Source organism: Lagopus muta, chromosome 2, assembly GCF_023343835.1.
Source record: "Lagopus muta isolate bLagMut1 chromosome 2, bLagMut1 primary, whole genome shotgun sequence".
NCBI classification, from domain to species: Eukaryota; Metazoa; Chordata; class Aves; order Galliformes; family Phasianidae; genus Lagopus; species Lagopus muta.
This window is the reverse complement of record NC_064434.1, coordinates 93,466,476-93,488,075: the sequence shown is the minus strand read 5'-3', so window position 1 is coordinate 93,488,075 and position 21,600 is coordinate 93,466,476. Positions and strand designations below refer to the sequence as shown.

The 21,600-nt window shown below is 43.1% G+C and overlaps 1 protein-coding gene across 2 annotated transcripts in view; it reads left to right on the top strand.

Moving 5' to 3' along the window:
* Window positions 1-14,796: 14,796 nt before the first annotated feature.
* SHLD1 (shieldin complex subunit 1) overlaps window positions 14,797-21,600 on the top strand; it is a 37,814-nt gene continuing 31,010 nt past the window's right edge. Inside the window, exons 1-3 of one of the 2 annotated variants that reach the window (XM_048937537.1) lie at window positions 14,797-14,897; window positions 15,351-15,462; window positions 16,883-17,052. In XM_048937537.1, the coding sequence (XP_048793494.1) occupies window positions 16,890-17,052 (163 nt within the window). In that variant the 5' untranslated portion in view covers window positions 14,797-14,897; window positions 15,351-15,462; window positions 16,883-16,889. Of the gene's footprint in view, window positions 15,095-15,350; window positions 15,463-16,882; window positions 17,053-21,600 lie in introns of both variants that reach the window. The other variant, XM_048937536.1, reaches the window with a different exon arrangement.

The window sequence follows — 21,600 nt, the reverse complement described above, 5'->3', positions numbered from 1 at the left end:
AGGGAGCAGGTGAAAGACTGCAAACCTGGGACAGACCACTTCATCTGAGGAATGTGCAACACCTCATGATGAATGAAATGGTTCTCTTTGTTTTCCATCAAAACCTTAGCCCTATTCCCGTTGAACTGGCAAAAAATCCTGCAGCTTCTAACATGGACCAGAACCAGTGTCAAAAATGTTGGTGCTTTATACAGGCTTTGCCATGGGGCTATCTTGCAGGAAGTACTGCTTTCTGATAAATCTCCCAGGGCGGCCTATACAGTTTCCAAAGTGAAAGAAACAGTCCCTACAGCAAAGATCTTATTCCAGAAAACAATTCATTTCATTTGTTTATGGTAGAGGTAATTACAGGACGTGGTCTTGCAGTCAATTGTACAAAATGAGGAAGGGCACAGATGAAGACTAAGGCTGAAGAGGCCAACGTTTATACAAGAGGAGCAAAATAAATTAACAAAAATCCCAAACCCTTAGTTTGCTTTTGCTGCCTGTCTACACTTCTTCAGAATCCAGCTCCAGATCTAAAATTGTGATCTCTTATTTTCTTAGGTATTTTGAATCTGTGGATGGGGTTCAGGTGCTCAGTCTAAGCCCACTGACAAACTCAGGAACCACTTTGTTGTGTTTCCACCATACGTAACAAAAGTAGCTAGATTGACAGATTTTGCTGTGGGTGATTTTGTAAAGTATGAAATCTCTGTCCCTGAGAAACAGCTGCCAGCTATTTTCACATCATCCTTGCAGAGCAAGGGAGGAATGACAGCCTGGTTGGCAACGTCAGGAGAGGAATTGGAACACAGACCCAGGTCAGTGCTGTTCAAGCCACTGGATATACATGTACTATCCACATATTAAGGGAGCTGTGACTTTTTTCTTGACCAAGAATATCAGCTACAGTTTTCTGAAGCCATGTAGTTATTTTATACCTCACAGGCAAAAGAGCCTCAAGCTGGCAGTGATGCCACCAGGAGCACCACTTTTACCCCAGAGACAGCACAGAGCACAAGCATTATCTTTCCCAGAAGAAAAAAGGATGCTCTGAGGGGTGAGATTTGATCCACTGCACATAGCAGCCATCTATAGCCAGGCATCTCCTTTATCTTCCCTTCTTCAGGTTATCCTGAGATATTTAGATGTTTCCTTTAGGATGTAATAAACAGCAGAAGCACTTGTTTCCTTCTACTGATTGAATATCTGCTCAGATTTGTTGCAAAAGCCTGTGCAGCTGGCATAGTCTCCTCCATTACTCTGTGAACCCAAATCCTAACTAATTGCACTGCTGTATGAGTTTGAGAACAGAGAACAGTTCAACATGAGTTGAGAACTTGTGAGAACAGAGAAAGGCCCTCTCTTACACAAAACTCCCAAGCTAAAATTGAATTCAAACTTCTCCAAGGTCACCTATGGCCATGCAAAGCACTCAGGGAGGCAGTTTTCAGCAGGAAGGCTGAAAGAAACCAGTCTCTGTTTTAAGGAGATTATTTTCACTAAAGATTTGAAGCAGAAGCGCATCCAGGGGTGAAACCAGGGCCTATGTTCCTATGACTTGTTTACCTTCAGGAAACCTGGCAGAACAGAAAGGATCTTTGCTTCCAGCTGTAGCAGAGCAGGTGAGCCTGAAGACATAATAATCCATAAATAATTTATTCCCCTGAAGAATAATTGCAAGCAATTATTTTTTACTTTTTATCTTTGCTGCAAAGTAGGAGCCTAATATTGGTGCTGATTTTAATTAACTATCCAATGGGAAGCAGGATGTGCTGATGAGAGAATTGATGCAGAAGTTAATTAATGCTCTGACCTAGTTTAAAGTGTTGCTGAAGTGAAAACTGGGGGGAAGTTGGCACGAACCAGTTGTGGATCTTTTAGCTCTGGTAATCTGTTTTACCGGTCAGTTCATGAGGCGGTCCTTAAGAGCAAAGTCCTCCCATGTGATCCACCAGCACTAAAATTAGCATCCTAGAAGAAGTGAATCAACACACAAGAAATAAGGAAGTAATTTCTAAGGCAAACACAATTCCTTCTTCATGAACACATCAGAGTTAGAATAGGAATAAGCCCTTCTTGTTCAAGCTGAGCACCAGGTTTATGTCTGTGCTGATCTTGGGGTAGGTGCTGGCTGGCACAGGTCCTGCTGCCTGCCCAGGAGGCAGATCTGCACTGCGTCAGACTGCAGTGCTCTGATCCTTAGCTCAGTGCTACTTGTGAAACCTGCACTCATGCAGGACAGCATCTTATATGTTGTGGAAAAGGAGCTGAGTTCACAGAAGCATCCTGATGATAATTCATTATCTCTGTAACTCTCTTTGGGTTTCTTCTTTTTGTTATTCCCAGACCTGTTTTAATTGTACATACCTCAGATAAATAACTTTCATGCTGATTTACTTTTTCATTACTAAATATAAGACAGTACAGGAATTTATTTAATCTTTTCCTATTTGGAAAATGGAAGCTTATTTGTCTTACTGATCATTCATAAATTCTTCATATGAAAGAAGATTTCTCCTCATCTCCAAAAACCACAACCCCCTGTGGCTCCCACCTTGGGTGCACAGCTATTTATAACTGCCAAATAACTTTTGCAAAGCAATGTCAATGAATGCAGGACATTAAAGACGTATGAATAAATACACTGTAGGAGAAAGGAAATTTTAGCTCATTCTGATTTTACAGGCAGGGATCTGAAGCATGAGGACATTAAATTACTTCATCAAAGTCAGAGCCAAGTAGTCCCATCCTTTGCCCATTCCTCAGCACCACATTGTCTTTCTCACAGCTGAAGGGAAGGCTGGCAAAGCATAGTTGGAAGGTGACCAACAGATATAATTGCAAAATTAGTGTACCTAGTTAACTACAGTCTTAGAATAATCTTTTCCTTTTCATAAACAACTTAATCAAGGTGATTGGGAATCAGATCTTGAACTCAAGGTTTGTGAACATTGACTCACTGACCAAGCAGCTCTGTTTTAATGACCGAAGCAAAATGTTATCAGGCAGCTAAGAATCACATCCTTGCTTAGATCACTCCATAGCTAAGCAGTGTCTTATACATTATGCTAGTGGAGCCTCACAGCCTTTTCTAAGGCTATACAGCAGTCCCAGACTGGAAATATACCTTAATATCTCTCTGAAGCCTATTAAACTCCTTGTGTTGTGAGTACACTTAATGTCTTTTTTCTCCTTTTTCACTTACATGCATAATGTTTTTTTAATAAGGCTTATTGTCTTTGGCATTCAAACCAAAAGAAGACTGAAAAGCAACAATAAGTTGTGGCCCTGCCTGTAGTACATGACTTGGGAATGACTTGGTGGCATTTCTAAAATTCATTTCTAGTTGTTCTGATAGCTGGCAGCTGCCCTCAGTGGAGGTGATGTATCTGCCAAGGCACGGTCTTGCTGGGCACATTTTCTTTTCAGAGAAGATCTTGCTGTTGCAACCAAGCTCACAGCAAGACACACCTCACCTGCCAGGTAGACAAGAATGCAGCTGAGATGTCTTCTCCATAGGGCTGCTGATGCCCTTCTTTGCATACCTCATATTTCCTCTTGCCTGCATACCTTGCACATTACTCCTGCTCTCTCAAGAAGGGCATCCCATGAGCTCTGTCTCTAAAGCCAGGAAGCACTGACAGATGACATCCACAGCCACTGGGGAGCAATACTCTCCTCGCCTCTTCCACAAATGCTTACCAAACTCTGGGTTTTTACTCCATCGTGCTGGTCGGTGCTGAGCTCTTTAGGGGTCTCCTTTGACATGCCTTCCACCAGATTTCTGTGAATACGGATGAGCTGAGCTGGATCTGGGCAGAGATGTTCCTCAGTGATGCTTCTTACCTTTATAACATACTTTCTATTTTTTGTTTACTAAGTGATGATCAATGTAAATAAAAGCTACCTCCCACCTGCCCCATTTGTGAAGGATGTGGGAGAACTGAGTAAGCAGCTTTTAAGAGATTCCTGGGAGAGGATCTTGCACTTGGCTCCCTAACCCAAGGCACCTAGCCTCTTGGCTCTGTCTGTACATACTCACTTGCATGGATACTAAGTGGCTTGTTAGCAAATACAGTGACTACAACTGAAAGGTGCCAGGTGTCCTCAAGAATCCAGGGGGATGTTGTTGATGACCTTCTTAGTGAAGAATGTCCCATCCTTGGTGCCAGCAGCAAAGCCCTAGCACGACCAGGAGATAAAAGAACCACATAATAGTAGATTTCATCCTCTTGGAAGGCACTTGAAAAGATGACAGAGCCAAGCTCTTCTCAGAGACAAATTCTTTTCAGTGGTGGTAGATGGTGTAACAAGATGTAAAAGCCACACGCTGAAGCCCAGTTTGGATACTGGGGAAAAAACTTCCTCCTGGGGAGGAATTGCAGCCCTGGAGCAGGGAGTCCATCTCTGGAGGCATTTGAAGAATTTGCTAGACAGAACTGTAGCTGATCTGATTTGGCACTGGCAATCACTCTCCTCTGAGCAGGAGTTTGGAGATCCCTTCCAGAGGTCCTTTCCAACCAAATACTCATCTGATTACAGCACTTTAGAAGATAAATCTTGCTTGTTGGTGTGTTCTGCAGGAAAATGTAGTATAGAGCCTCTGGATTTCCAAATACCAAGTCTGACAAGCCTGTGCAATGGGAGGGAGTGGAGGAAGAAAGAACCCTGACAGTAACAGGTACCAGTTGCTCCTGGAGGACTTGCTTGCTGTTTCAGCAGCCAGCAACCTCTCTGGCTTTTCTCTGGGCACGGGTCAGCTGCAAGAATGGGTCTAAGCTCTGAGAACACCCCTTGTAGCCTGGGATGCGCTAATGCTAAGAGCAGACAAATGAGACATTTGGCCCCTGTCATGAATAGAGGAGATGCAGAGGAGGAAAAGAACTGTAGAATGTAATGGCTGGTGAACCTGACTTTCTGTATCAGTAAAAATTAATGCACAAGTTCAAACATTGATTAAAACCAACCATATGACTTTTACCCTTCTTGTCCATATCTTAGCCAAGCCTGTCCAATATCTATGCATATGTACTGGCTTAAAGGCTAAATTACTAACATGTAACGTATTAATCTCTCTTACTAGTTAATGCTAATGACTGCAATTGTTCAAAGGTTGTATTATTTATCGGGATGGTATTGCATTTCTGGAGGTACACAACATGTTATGCAGGGCCTATTCTTGGCTTAATTTTGTCCACAAGTTCTATTGAAATGCATTTATTGAAAACAGCTGTAATGCAATGTCATTACAGATGGTTAGTCTATTTGGCGTTCAGTATTGGCCATTTTGGCCGAGCACAAAAGGCACACGTGGCTGTGCTCTGCTCCCTGCTGAAGAGTTTGCCTTCCAGTGACAGTTCAATCCAAAAGGCTTGGCTGTTGTGGTTGAATGCAAGGCTGACGTGCAGCCTTGAACACAGTGATCCCAAGTAATGCTGGTCTTGGACATATTGCTGGAGCTGCTGGAGACAAACGTGAGGATACAGCCCTCTTCCAGCACCTTGTGTTAACCCGACCCTTGTTTAAAACTGGAGTGGCTGGTTCACTGGATCAGTCCATCAGGTCTCTTCTTCCTTTTGACTCTGTGACTCAAGTTTTCTTTCTGTGCCAAGTAAAGATGGCTCAGACCAGCACCAATCCTGGTATCGCAATACCTGTGAGTGGATGAGAAGTACACACACCTCCATGTATTTCACAGGAGCTCTCAGTGATGGGGGATCTCACCCCCTAAATATTAGACCTCCTACTTTTAAAACAACTTGAAAGTCAGGTTTTTGCTGCCCCCCCCAGTTTTGATTGAAATTATTTAGGTACACAGGGAGACATGACCGTTTGCTACCTATAGAGTGACTGTCTTCGTTCTGCTTCCATTAGGATTAAACTTTGCTTTGAGTGATATGCTCCCACTAACATAGGTGGTGGTCTCCTATACAGAAGGCCTTTTAAGGGGCATTGGAAGTCGTCAATAGAGCTTTCATTCATTTCTGAAGCCTTCTTTATACTGTAGCCCGTGAATCATGCCAGCTGATGCCAGCTCGAGTGCTGATGGCCAGAGGCATTAGTGTTCCACTTACAGCTCTGCAGAGAAGTCCCATAGATTTTTAAGTGTTATCCCATTATCACCAGTTTTCACAACATTTTAGATGGATTTGGTATTTATGTGGATAGGGCTTCTGTTCCTAATGTCTACTCTGATCCAGTCAATCTCAGATTTTGAACCTAATCTGGCAGTTTTAACTGTGGTTCACAGACTTTTGGATGCTCTACTTAAGCAGGACTTCTAAAGGGAATATTTTTCCCACTGTCTCCCTGTACTAATAGGAAATTTTCAGTAGGGATATTCCACAGATGTTTTGCATTTTTCTGCTGCTCTTTGTCTGTTTTAGTTGCCTTTCAGTGCTCAGTAGTTTGAGTTTATGATTAGATTCTCATTTAACATTGTTTGCTATGGGAACTTGTAGTACTGCCAGGGGACTGCTAAACAAATGCCAATGCGGAGTTTAAGAGTGGGAGGGAAGCATCATGAGCCATGATGTTTATGAGAAAAGTGGAAGGTGGAATTCCTTTCACATAAAACCAAAACCCTGTGTCAACACTTTCATTATGTAAAATTTTCCCTCCAAATCTTTCTCAGGTTTATCTCCCTTTGTACTTTTGTTCCCATAAATATCTAAACAATTGCCCTAATTTATCCAAGAAACAAGGAGGTTTTCTAAGGGAACAATGAGGATATCATGGGACACAACGCTTGCTTTGCAAATGCTGTCCTCTTCATGAAAAATTGGTGGATGGGGCCTGGAAAGTAGCCGAGCAAGTGAAGGAAGGAAGCACTGCCAGTGCAACTTGCAAGAATCACGTAACTGTCTTAATTTCTGTAAAGTGAAACACGCTGTGCTCTAAAATGACAAGCTTAATTTCCTAGCGATGGGAAATGGCTCTTATTTTGTAGCTCCAGGCTGTCCTGATGGTGCACTGCTATTAAAATGATGTGAGTCATGGCAACTGCAGCCCTGTGGAGATCCAGGTCTGGTGCCTAGCCTCCATGTCTGTGCGTGGCACACCCCTGCTGAGCATTGCTGGGGAGCTGCAGGGCCTGATGTGAGGCAACACAGTAATGATGGGAGGAGGGGCTGTCCAAGGAAGCAGCTATTTCTTAGTCCCAGTGACAGATCCCACAAAAATGTTAAGTATAACATTGTATCAATTACTGATGTAACAGGAAACTTGGAAAATACCCCCCTAATCCTTGTAAGTTACAGCTATATGTCCTGGCTGTAACAGTTCTGCCGCTTAACCTGCTGTAGCATCATACTGGCTTGCTTTGTGAAAGATATTGTGACACTAGAAAAGAAAATCACAGACTTTCATGTGGGCAAAGTGGAACTGGCTGAGCTTTCCCAGCTTCAAGTGACTTGTATTGATGTGTGTGTATCAGAACTCCACCTTGAGAAGTTAATGAGCACTTGTCATTGTAGATAAATGGAAAAAGAAAGGTACATTGGCTCTAGTAATAAGAAACCACAGCATGAGTAAAAATGGTTACTGCATGGAAACCATTTAAGCATTTGCTTTCTTCATTAAAAATGTGATGAATCTAAACTTTGTTTAAAAACAAGTTTCAGCAGTCATCTGGAGGCCCAAGTGAAGTTAGGTCAGTCTGTTAAGTTACTGATTAGTTCCTTGTTGGTCTTCAAAAGTGCGTTGCAGGTATCTTGGCTTACTTGCCAGTGCTGGTGCTGCCGTTTTAGGATGAGCTCTTGGCTTAAAGTTTTCAGAGTTGTGGCAACAACTGTGATGGGCAGTGTCTCCCCTTTTTATGCTGAGCCCTGGGTAACTTGGGCCAAAAGAACAAGACTTGCTGGGGCTTCTGCACTATAACCAAGGTTTTATTTTTACTTTTCAGTAGTTTTTTTAGAGGGATTCATTATTAATGCTGTAATCATGCATTAGGAGACCTTTGTATACTGTTTTTCACACTTGAGCAGATTATCAAAAAGCTGCTAAGCATACCTTTCTCAGGTTGGACATATATACCTCATACACATGAATTCTATATGCAGAAGTTCATCTACTCTAATAGCCACTTGAAAAACTGCAGACATTCCTTTTAAATGTTTGCCTTCTAAAACTTCAGCATTTCTTTTCAGTTCAGTCATCCTCAGAGTTGGAAACATTTGGCTTTGATGCCCTGGGTGGGGTCTTAAAGCCTTGCAGCGCAAAGCCACAATGACTGGCAGTGTGGTTTGGACTCTTTGGTATTCATAGGCAGGAGTTTGGTCTGGAAGAGGCAGATGGCTGCTGCTCCCTATGAAGGGAGGTTTGTGTGAAACTGAGCACGTGGCATTTCAGAGGGTTTTTCTCTGCGAGGAGGATAAATCTCTATTGAGATCCTGATGGAGTTTTGTGAGCAGGGTTTTCCCTGTTGCTCATTCCCCTGCTTTTTCAGGGTAGACTTCAGTTGAAAGTACAAGAGGAATATCTGCCTGTATGTCAGCATAACATAGCCCTGAGGTACAAGCCAAATTTCACCTACTGCAGGCCTGGTTTAAAAAGTGCTGAGAGGCCAAGATTCTGCATTGCATCACTTGTTCTCAGAGAGAGAGCTGGTGACTGAGTCACTGCAGCTTTGATTTTTATTAATCCTTTTATTTTATTTTATTTTATTTTGTTTTATTTTATTTTATTTGAAGTATTTGTTACCATGTCTGCCCAGGTCTAACCCTGACTGTGATCCAGATAAGTAGAATATGAACTGGAACAATATGACCAGAGATACAGCACTGTTCACTACTAAGAAATAAGAGCATCAAAAACCTCAGAGTAGGTATACAGTGGGCATCAAGCAATCTCTTAAAAACAGCTAATCTAAAAATAACAGAGATTAGGGAGGGAGCTCTGCCTCAAAGCAGTTAAGGAGCTTATGTCTGGAAACTAAGGACAAAGAACAGGGGTCTGTCTGCTCTTTGCTTTTAGGTCATAAATAAGGCCAGAGAGCAGGGCCTCTTCTCTGCTATCCACCAAGCCTAAGGCAGTCTTAGTTTCATGCTGACCCAGGAATTTGATGCTTTGCTGGATGTGAAGAATTCAAGGCCTTCTCCAGCTGACTCAGGAACAGGGTGTGGAAAACTGCTCCAGTAGGACAGAGAAAAGTCTTGCAGGGCTCTCCTGCATCAGGCTGAGCCCAATTCTTTCTTCTTTCTTCTTCTGAACTTTCTCAACACTGGGAGTGGAAAAGTAGGCAAAACTCTGTGTTTCAAGGGATACACGGGGTGGGGCACAGACAAGATGGGAGTGCAAATGGAGACTGGGTCTGCACTAAGCAGCAGTGGGTATGTGCCAGCTGTGGAAATTGCACAGCTCTTCCTGTTGATGTGCCTCCAAATACTTACATGGTGGCCTCTCAGTATTAACTGGAGGTCAAGAATAATTGCTACTAGGTGGATATCAGAAATACTAGCCTAAAGCCAGCAACAAGGATCCAATCTCTTTTTCTATAAAGAAAAAAACATTTTTGGCTCAAATCTTTTGGTACTAGTGGGGCCTTTAGGAGCTGTGCGTGTTGAAGCAGCATGTGGGCATGATAGCTTTGTGCTCCTTCTGAGGTGGTCATGTAGATTTATTGCATGATAACATAGCTCAGAGTTGGTGACACAAGATCAGGGTAGCTCAGGTGAACACTTGCAAGCAAGTACAAAGGTGCTACAGACTGAGGGGAAGATCAGTTTATGCATGAATGTGTTGCTGCCAGGTTTAGCTTGGCTTTCCTCTCTGTCTCCAGGCTGGAAGAGAATTTCCATTGTGCTTCCATGATGTTCTGCTAGCAGCTTCAAAGAGGAAGGCACAAAACTATTTACTGCTGAATAGCCTAAGGCAAAAAGGTAGCAATGAATAAAAGTCTTTCCTTTAATGATAACTGCTAGGCCTCCCAGATAACTCAGGACTCTGGGAGCGTTTCACAGCTCCGGCTCTGAATAACAAGGAAAGAGCCCTGCCCTGACCAGATGGAGTAGTGAAGAGCTAACAGTGCTTGGAACATTTCTGTGGTACTATCTACCAGCAGCACATCTCCAGCTCTTCAGTGCCCCTTTCATGCAGCGGAACTGATTTGTACCTGGCTTCAGTCCTTTAGCTGGGACTAAGCACTTGAAGCTGGACTTCAAATGCTAGAAGTGAACACATCTTGAATGGACCTTAGAGAAGAGCTTGGCAACCATAACCTCATAAAAATCACAGGAAAATGACAATGTAACTACTCCCAAAGAGCCATCACCCAAACAGTTGAGATGACAGGTAATAGGACTTGTCTCAAATCAAAATGAATTGAACCAGATTAGTCTGGAAACTCCATCATAAAGAGCATCATAAAGATGCTCTTCAAGAATAGATGGATATAATTAATACAAAAGCCCTTGTCAATCTTATGTCTTATGAATGTGACCCTCAGTTAATTAAAATAAAACAGTATGCAGACAGCTGCAGAACCTAGTTAGAAATTCCCCAGAGCAATACACTGGAGAGAACTGCCAGGGCAGACAATGCAGTGCGTAAGTACAGGGCAATTTCTTCCAGCAGCCATGTAGAGAAAAGACATGACTTTTTTATTTACTTTTAGCCTAGCTTCCAAGGGAAAGAAAGCCAATGCATTCATGATGATCTCAAGTTACTTTTGAACTCTGATCTAACCTGATAAACAGGTAATGGTCTTGGAGCTAATGTGCATGCTGTAACAAAACTCCGTTACTAGACAGAGGAGAGACCTTACAAATGTACATGTCCAGTGAAAATGGCTCAGCTCCTGAGCATAAGAAGACCCAGAGCAAAGTGCTGTGAACGCTGCTGTTGACACTTCTGGTTGGACCTCCCTAATACATCAGGCACTGGAAAATCCAGGCATGGAGCCAACCCTTATTTCCTGTGGGACTATTTACTTCAAGTCAGGCTGGAAGTATCTTTTGGAAATTCCCTGGAGATCTGAAGGCATGAGAACATGACAAATCTTTGGGGGATATGTATGTGTGAATAGACATATGTAGGCCCATTTGTAACAGCTTCTCTCCAGAGTCCAGGGAGCTCTATGGAAATTCTGGATCTGGAAATTCAGACACACACTTATGCCAGTGTAATCGCAGTCCTGTTGCTGACTGCTGTGTATTGTAAGGTTTAGAGAATCTGAGACTGGAATTCGCTAGGTTCATAGAGTTAAAATCAGAGTGTAATGGGATAAACATCAGATCACTGATGCTTAAAGGGTTATTTTGCCCCAAATGGAGAACAAAAGATGAGCTGTAAGATCTGTTACTCCAAGTGTATCTGCTCTTCCATGTTCCTCTATCACAGCTGTGAAGTGCAGGATTGCCATCAGACAGCAGCTGCACCACAGGCACCAAAGAGTAATTAGGATGTACAAAAGCCCTGGAAACAGGAATGCAAGGGAAGAGTGTGGGTGCTGAGACTAATATAGAAATACATTTCTGGAGGGGGAACCTGGAAGAAGCAAATAAATGCTAGTTAACACAGCCCCAAGTTGTGTTTGGGTACAAAATGAGAGCGTAGCTACAGCGTGCTTTGTGTATAACCTCCCTTCACATGATGCTTTTGTTTCATGGCTGCAAGATGCAGAAAGGCTCCTTTGTTGGGAGGGAAAGAGGCCCCACAGAACCCAACATCTGCATCTACTGTACAAAAAGTTTAAGCAGAACAAGAACAGTATTAGCATCATAAGAAGCTTTCCTTCAAAGTTGCTTCAAGATGCAGCAGAGGCAAAGTGGGTAGCACAAGAGAAAAGAGGACATATCAGTCAGAGGGGCCAGGAGTCATGCTTCCTGCACTCAATCCAGGAAAAGTGGGGGACGGGATTTGGCAGGGGGTTGTAAGAGATAGGTTTCACTCCGTGGTTTCTGAACCTGATACTGATGTCTATTCTTTACATGAATCTGTTGGTAGAGGATGGAACTGAATGTGCTTGTACCAGTCTCCCTCAGTGAGAGGCTTCTGGTGGCAGGATTAAGACATTCTCAACAAGGATGCACCAATGGAAACTTCAAGGGAGAAAGCAGAGTACAATAAAGATGATCATAGAAATGAAGGGAGAGCAAAGGTTCAAGAACAGAGCAGAGCAGCTGACAGACCGGAGTGTGGCTTTTATTTGGCACCTTGTCTTAGCAATTGAGAGCTTTGGTAAGGGTCATTTGGATGAAATACCAAAGGAAGCACTGGTTCAGAGGTCACAACTGGTATTGGCAAAGAGGAGAACTGAGAGTAAATTGCCTTATCTAAGTGTGGTGAGGGGCCTCAAAGGGCAAAAAGGCTGAGAGGAGCAGTGAAAAGGATGTTTCTGTGCAGAGTGAGGTGAATGAGGAGGGGTGATGAATTATCAAGGCAAGCAGAAGTGTTGGGAAAGAAGAGCAGAGATCTTCCAGGTGCTGTAACAGGAGAACAGAAAGGATGTGAGGCAGCCATACACTGTGAACTCTAGTTCTTAAATTTTGTATAGTTTCCTCCTGTGCATAGAGTGGAAGAGGATGTCAGGAATGAATCAGAAGAGGATTCATATACATAAAAGCTCTTCAGGCTCTGAGCTGACTTGATGAGGCTAACACTGACAATCCTAAATATTCTAGAGGTTTCCTTTCTGCTCTTGATTGTACTTAAATATCCTCAACATTCGGTTTTTCAAGCTTTGCCACTGAAAACTATTTTTTGAAGAGAGAGCAAGTTTCTCCCAAAATCATAAAATTCCAAAAGACAGAGTTAAGGCATGGGGAAAACATGAGGTGTCTACCACCATGATTTCAAGCTTGGTTTTGTAGTGGCACCTTAAAAAGTCAGATATTACTTGCAGTTCCATAGGAACATATTCCCAGGAGGGAAAAAAATAAAAAAGAAGTCAATTTACTGGCATGTGATACAGCAGAAATATCATTAGGTCTTTGAAATTTCCTGTACCTTAAGGTGTTGATTACAGCAAGTAAAAGGCTTAAACTTCTCATTACTGAAACAGGAAGCAAAAACAATTATTTATCTTACAGGCAAAGAAGGCCAGCACAGGCTGTTTTTCAGATGCTTGGCTGAACCATTTTTTGCAATACAGAGGATTGCTTGCTGTTAGCAACCCTAACCCATCCCAAAGAGAAGTACTGGAGTATAGTTTATGGGGTTAGGGTAATGCATTAGGCTGTGATAGGGCATGTCACACCAAACCCCATTAGCCCTTCAGTTATCATTGTTTGGAGTCAGTGATAACAAGGAGGAATATTTCAGTTTAAGTGGAACTGATAGCCTAGAGGGAGGCTTTCTGGTTTAAGTGATTGCTTTGATGTGCCAAAACATGAAACACACGTTTCTTTGTGGTCCTGGATACTGTTAATATACTTTATCTGATGAGCTAACTCAGCTGGATAAATCAGTCAGTTTTAGGGTATGGTGCAAAGCAAAGAACACAGCTAAAGGTGAAGAGATGATGACTGTGAAAAAATATCACTAAAGAATGACAGGTGTCTTCTGACCTTCCTTTGCTCCTTACTGGCATAACTGCAAGAGGTTTGTATAGAGCAAAAGCATATCAAGTGCTGCCTGGAGAGCTCGAGAGGGCTTCTCAGTGGAAACCCAGCACAGTCAGATCCTCCATCAATTTTAATAGTGAACTCTAGAGCTGGGTAGCAGAGTGCATGCATAAAATGGATTTAAATACTGCTATCTTTTCATGCTTTCAGTTGTGAGAGTAACAGAACAAACTCTATACGATTCAATGGGGAAAAAATCAGCCGTGTTCAAACCCCCCTCTGCATCCCTCCTGCCCTGGGCACTTCCTGCTGAGCTGAAGCTGTTCAGCTATTGTTCCGTTTTCATGCTCTAAATTCATGTCTAGCTACTGTGAAAGGAGGAAGTCTTGTCAAAAGAGTTGCTCCTCCTCTGTGGTGTGACAGTGGGAAAGGAATGAAATACATGAAGTTCCTAGGCCTGCTGTTTACAAGATCTTTTTTTCATCTCAATTACTCTTTAAGGCAGTAAGTCAGTAGATACACATTAGCTTCAGTGACATGAAACTGTATAGCTTAAAACTGGTCTTGAAACTATCAACACTCTGAAAACTCCCTTTGCGACAGAGCTGCAATAGTCAGAAAGCATTTCCTTTTTCCCATGCGTGCTTCAGTTGATCTTTGCAAATTACCAAGCATGAGGCTTCATTCTGCATTTCTTGGCTCATTTCTTGGCCTTGCTCTAACCAACTTCAGATGTGGCAGCTGGCACAGTTTTGATGTGTGCTAACGTGAATGCACCAATACAAAGGAATATAGTGCACATTGAGAGACTTCCTCACATACAGCAGGCAGGTGGAATCTCTGCGCTGGTAATGCATGTGAGAAGTGAAGGTGAAGGCTGGAGATGACCAAGACAGAGATAGCAGGGGAGTGTGCTTCTCTAGCAGCAGGGCACGGGTTCCCTCCCTTCTTGTGAAGAAAACAAGGGGAAGTCCAAAGATATCCGCCTAATGCCACAGATAGGAACTGGTGAGCTGGAAAAGGCTGCTTACGAGCATTACAGCTTCCCTGCCACACCTGCTTGCTGCAGTTGCGTGCTGCTTCAGGAGCCAGCGGTACCTTCCGAGCATCCCGCTGCCGGAGCTTTGCTGGTGGCGGGGACTTCACTCCCACGTCGTCACGTACCCCCCAGCCTTTCAACAAACCTCACCCCAAACCATTTAAACCACGCAGTTCCTCACCCCCAGCTCTTCTCAGCACGTCTTTCCCCTCCGTATTCTTCTCCCCGCCCCCCCCACACGGAGGAGCCGCCCTCCGGCAGCGCGCGTGCCCCGAACCAAAATGGCGCCGCCCGCCTCTTATGCCTGCGGTGCTCTGATGGTGGGCGCGCTCGCCTCCCTGCTGCTTGCGGGGCGCGGGGCCTGAGGGGCGGTAAGGGAGCGGGCCGGGACACTTCATTTTATCGCCCCTTAATCAGCGTTTTGCTTCAGCCCGATTTTCTCCTCCGTAGCGAGAGGGGGAAAGCTTGTAGCCGTTGCTCCCACTGCTCGTAGGAAGAAAGGTTATCGGTTGTGACCTGCTCCTCTGCTTCACGGGTTTTGAGTAAACAGCAACAGCTTGTAAAGAAGGTGCGGGCTTGATTTCTAGTGTGTTCTGAGTCCTTTCCAGGAGATCTCCGTCACTGTCAGATGATTCAAGGGCATTACTAGATGTACTATTTCTGATTCCTAGAAAAAATCTTCAGCTGTGCCAGCCTTGACAAACAGCAATGTATGTGATGACTGGCTGTTGACTTCAGGTGGCATATGTGTTTTGAAAGGTCACGCTGTCCGGGCCCACTCAGCTGATGCAAAGCATGTAACAGGCCTGTTTGTTTCATTCCAGTGAGCTGAGATTGACCAACCGTGAAGGAAGGAGAGGATCCTGAAGCAACGACAAGCTCTTTGCATCTGGCACCTGTCCCAGAGGACTGCTCCCATACCAGTTCTGTTCCTAGGTATGGCACAGAGCTAACAGCATGTCCCTTCCACATGCCTGAAGGGCCAAGGCTGAGCTGAGGTCTTGTTTGTCCTCACAAACACATCTCCCCACCAGTTCTACCAGTAGGACCACTATAGCCTTGATTTAAATGTCCCTATGTGGTCAAAATGCTGTGAAGCGTTGGAGCAATTGACAGAGTTGATCTGAGGGGGATACTTCAGGAGGAAGAAAAAAGAGAAAAAGTAGTCATTAGTTTCCATTAGGAACAGCTGTCTGGTTCTTATAATCGCATGGCTGCAAATGTTGTTAGCTCTGTTGTGGTAACACGGGGAAGAGGCCAACACAGACTGCTACAAAGAGGCCCAGGATTGCAGCAGCCCACCTATGTCAGTATTGCCCTCAGACTGTTCTGCTACCGTGCCAGCATCTCCTCTTACTATAACCTTCCACTTGCCTGTGGTTGAATTGTTTTGTTTTTCAGACCAAGAACTGAATTAGAATGTTCTGTAAAGTATTTGTGTATTGAGAAAGAAGCAGAGAGTGGTTGTGTGAGCTCCTGGTGGCTAAGGCTTGTGACTGAGATATTAAAATGAAACTGAGGGTGTTGTGCAGCTGTGTTTGGAGATGCTTGATGGGAATGTTTTAGAGCTGTGTTTGGAGATGCTTGATGGGAATGTTTTAGTTCCGTTCTCTCCAGAATTGTTTCCTACTCTGTGTGATGCTGACTGTGAAGCTGGGCAGTACCAGCTCTGCTCTCCACTCAGTGCTGTATTTCTGCCCTGGTGAACTGGTTCAAGGAGCTCTAAAGAAGGGTGTAGGGATGTGGGGGTGCTTCAGCTACAGCTTTCCAAAGTACTGTGTGTGGAATATACAGTTCAACTTCCCTCACACCAGAAAATCCTTGCCATGCCTGCAGGATGAAATTGCAGGGATATTTGTTTCTTTTGCTATTGAGAGTGATGAACTTTATGAACAGAGCCAGGAGGAATGCTTTTAACTTGTCGTATCTAGAAGCATGATTAGTGAGGGAGATGAGATCCCAAAGAACATATTTCCTTTCAAAATTGTGCACATAGTAAATTCACAGCAGAGTATATTCAGTACTGTTCTAGTGCTGGGGCCCGATTCTGTACTTCTAAGAACCCTCTAGGAAAATCTGATTGACTGTGGGTTCTTGGTTATCCAATTCAGGACTGAGGGTTATTGTCTATGGTTTTTGGTATTGCTGTGGTGTTGTGTGTGTGGGTTTTTTTTTTTTTTTTTTTTTTTTTTTTTGTATTTGTTTTTTAATATCTTACTCTCTACTTCAGTACCAATATATTGAAACAGTCTCTATCACAAAGTGAGCTGTGCAGTTGAACAAAGATTGTCTGGGTTGATTTCTGCTCAGATTTTTATGCTAAACATTTGACTGAGTTAGGTTTTTATGTCTACAGTGGGACCATGGACGGAGAGGAGACATCACCAAGTCATCACTCAGAAGAGAGCAGCATATTGGATCTCCCCTCTGTCTGTGACCTAGCAGAGGGCTTTCTGTCTCCACACAGCACTGAGAACAGTGAGGAACTTTTTAATTTTGTGGATACTTTTCCCTCTCCACTCACAGGTAACAGCTTCTGTCTTTTTACGTGGCCTTCCTTTAGCCAGTGCATTATCTCTTTAGTCAGTGTGTCATTTGGATGAGTCAGTGGTCTGATTGTGGTGCATATGCCTTGTCTCAAAACACATTTATTATTCCAGCTTGGTAGGTGTAATGTGTACTGTAGGTAGAGGAAATATATGAGAGGAGTTCAAAGGATGCCCTCAGTTTTTAAAAGCACCATCTCTTCGTGTTTTGTGTGATCCTGGAGGAAGAGAATTGCTTGAACAAACCCATAGCACGATCCTCCAGGCATCAGGAGGAAATACTGTCCCAAATTACTATTGTCAGTAAGAATTTTTTTTTTAATCTCTTCTGTTAAGCTCTTTATGTGCTCTTTGTATCGTGCATCTTTTACCAAAAAACTCAGGATGTGGCCTCTGTAATCTGTTACTTGAGTATTACAAGAGTGAATATTTGCTTGTGCATGGTAAGAGCTGTTTCCTTTTGGCTCCTGGGGAATAGCACTTTCCTCATTTTCCTTGAGGGAGAGCTGATTCTTGCAGAAATAGTGTTTTAGACTGTCCTCTTCTGATTTGTAGGAGTATTAGCATTTCTGATGAGAGGAAATGATATGTTCTGATTGTTATACCTTTCAGCCCAACCAATGTGAATATATGGCAAGAGGCGTTAAATCAAAATGTAGTGGCCCAGTGATGCTTCCTGCCATACACTGATACTGGCTGGATGGAGGATTGTAGTAATTATATGTAATGTAGTGGTGAGAAAAAACTTTGATCACAAATAACATGAGGAGATAGTTTTTTCAAGGCAATTCCACAGGGTGATGATACTCCTGATTGCTTTGGAATCTGAAGTAGTGTAAAAGTATAGTCTAGCTCCTTTTCTTCTGGTGCTGGGTGGCATATTTTGGCCTTGTAGAATAAAGAATTGCTTGGAATTAGATATATGAGTGAGGATATTGCTATTTTTCATGCTAAATAGGTAGGCAGTGGGATCTACCAAGCTAATCTTGCTCAGTTGATGTTCATGGCTTGCCTGTGCTGTTGTCCTCACCTCTAATTGCAAGTCATCCAGAACCTGTAATGAAATATGCAAATAGTAGATATCAAACCTTGTTTGGCTTTCCTACACAGGCCAGGAAGTCACTCATTTTAGACTTCTAATGACACAGGTCTCCTTCTGGATGCTCTATTAAACCACGATCCTTATCTTGTTGGAGAAACAATGTCTGCTTTGAGGTTTTGCATTCGTTTTTGTGAAAAAGGGTGGTGACCACCTCTGCAAAGAATGTCCTGCATAAGCCTTTTTCTGTTCTTCTGTGAAAGGAGGATGGGGAAGTTCCCTTGATGGGACAGACTGGAAGGCTTTTGTCTACTCATATTTCAGAAGCCCAATGTTGCAGATATGAAGAAATTCTGGTAGCTCTGAGACAGTTCCTGTAATGTGTATAGGTGGCTTAATTGCTCAAACACAATTCAGTATGTCTTGGGGCATGAAGACTTGATTGCACTGATGAATGGGGAGCACAGAAGAAATTTGTGACCACTCCTCAGACTGATCTGAGGGATAGCAGCAGTGTCATATGTGGAAATGAAGATATGCAGCCCTAAGCCCAAATGATAACACTGGGTGATTTGTTTGCAATGCACAAGTAGAATAGATTGCTAAATCATGGCACCAAGGTATGCTGTGATGCTGAGTCCTGCCTCCTTGTTGTCTCTGCGCTCTCTGCTGCTTTGAGGGATTCCAGGTATTCTGAAAAGGGTAGAACAGACCCATAAGCCCTCTCCTTCCTCCTTTTTTTTGAGTCCCTCACAGCCTAAAACCACTTTACGGTAAGAATGGGATGCTCACTGTAAGAAGGAGTGTTCAGTAGTGAAGTAACTGAGTATCACAACTAACCCGTTTCATGCTCTGAACATCTTCCTTCTTTTCTCGTTATAATAGTATCAAACTGATGTGCTTACTCACTTAAACTCTCTTTTGTTGTTGTTTTTTTTTTTTGATGACACTTCAACTCTCAGTAACCCATGGAGTTTGGTCAGTGTAGCAGAAAAAGCGGAAGGAGTGTTCTAAAAGCAGCATGCCTTTGTCAGATTTTCTTTGGCACACAAATTCTGTCAGCCATAGCTTGGAAAAGGAAGCTCCTTTACTTGTTTTTCATAAGATGTTGTGTACTGCTGCTGTCACACAGCCTGGGGGTGGCTATAGCCTGCACCCCTCAATGGGCTTGAGCAGTGTGATGGTGAGTCTTCCCATTAAATCAGAAAGAATTTTGTTAGGGGTGGCATTCCTCTGATTCAAAATCATTTCCCAAGGGCCTTTGAGTCTCTGGGAATGTGACGGTTTCCTTAGCAAAGAAGCAGACTGACATTGCAGTCTATCTAATCTGACATTTGTCATATGAGCTGGACTTGAGTCTGACTAAAATACTGTGCCATCCCAACCTCAGGATTCGGAAATGAATATGTGGTGTTCCTGGTGCCTGAGTCATTGGTAATAGGGCTTATTAGTCTAGAGAGGCTATGTCATCTGAAATAGCAGTAGATAGTCCCCATTAGCTGTGAAAACTGGACCTTGTGATATTGTAGGCATCCCTAAGCAAGGGAAGAGTAGTCCTGCAGAAATAGTGCTGTGTAAGTTATGTGTAGATTAATGCTTTTAGGATTTGTGTGGAAGTGAGGGCTGTGCTCTTGTAACAGGTGTGTACTTTTTTGTGTATTGTTATTGTGAGTTCAAATATTTATGCAGCAGTAGATTGAAAAAAATAAATAAATTGGGTCAGTGAACTTTTTGCTATGCTTTTTTCTTATATTGTCCCTCTTAACTGGAAAATAATTTAAAAAAAATGATCAAAGCTGACATTCACTGTCTGTGGTGTTTCTAATCTGCATCAGTGACTACAATACTACAGCAATACCTTACTACTTCCTTTAAACTGAGAAGAGCATCAGCAAAACTTCTTATTTGACAGTGACCAGGGTGAGAGAAAGGTCTCCAATTATTTGGTTTAATATTTAAAGGACAGCTGTTTATAATGGAGTAAGTCACTGGTGATGTTCCTTTTTCTTGTCTGGTCAGAACCGGAGTGTAATGAGGATAGTAGAAACAGTCTTTGCCTGAAAAGTTCACAACCTAAAAAAGGGTTAGAGAACAGCCTGCAGACATGGGAGTGTGCTTGGGGGATTGTCCCTGTCTGACATGTGGTCAGAGCTCAGCCCTGTCTGCCTGCATGGCTTTTTAGAGAGCTCTCAATCTTGGGAAAGATTGAGCCTCCATGTACATTGTGTAGCTTCTGTCAGTCTCTTTTTCTTTGTCATGAGCAGTTAGGAAGATCTGTCCTTAAGAGGATGGGTAGGTAGACAGGATCATCCAGTGAAAGGGGAAGAGGTATGGAAAATGTTGCATCACGGAACACAAACTAGAGGAAGATGACCGTAGAAGAAGAAAGATGATGATGGAGTGGCTGGGTGGAGCGGGAAAACAAAAATAATTCACTGTGTGTTTGGAGAGATTCATGTATGTCTAAATGCTAGCTTTTAGAAAAGCACCAGTTTGGGAAATAGAGGCTTTCAACCTCTCTGGAGTCACTACTTCATTCTTGCAATTTGCTTTGTGTTTGAGCACAAAGTTACTTGGTTATTGTCCATGAACTGCTGTGACCCCTTCAATACAACAAGTGTTCCAAGCTGGCCCTAGTTCTTATTCCTGCTCTATCCTTAGTGCTGGCACTGGTACTCAGGTGGGTATTCTGATGTGAGGACAGCTACGCTTGCTGGCAGCAACAGAGGTTTGTGTGAAGATACAGAGGTCTGCAACGTGTCCTATCTGTCTTACAGAGTTACAATTTTTCCAGAACTGTGGCTTCTGGAAAAAGTAATGTTAGAACATAATCGCTTTTTCCTTGTGGGCAGCCAAGCTTTAGGTTCCTTTTGATCGATGGTGTTGTTCCTTTAGAAGCATGCTGTTTGTAACTGCTAGTGAGGGCCTGGGAGAAGCTGAGCAGAACCAAAGAGCAGTTCTGTGTGGCCCAGAGCCAGAGAGGCTTGGGTGAAGTGGTGAGTTGCCTACGGTGCTGCTGCTGCAGCTAAAATCAAGAGGAGGCCTGACCACAAGATAGTTCTGGTTTAAACCTAAAAGCTGTCATGATTTTTGGATTGTTTGGATTGCTTTTTTTTTTTTTTTTCTTTTTCCAAGCAGCCTGTGTTAATCAAAGCAGAAATTCCCAACCTGTTAATGCACCTCTCAATTCTACAGGTAATTATGATTTCTCTGAAAAAAATGCTACACATACCTACTGAGTTTACATGCTTCCTTTTGCAGTGGCTTGTCTGTGTCTGTGGAGTCACGTTGATGTCTGCATGTGATTTGTCCTTAAAAGCTCTCTCCTGTTTACCATGTCCTCTTGCCTGTCAAGAGTTGCTTAATCTCTTGCAGAATCGGGTTGTGTTTACTGAAATCTGGCATGGCTTGTGCTTTTTTTTGTAAGGGAGTTGCACACAAGTGCTGATGTAGAAGCTGGAAATGAAAGGAGCAGGCTGTACTTCTCAT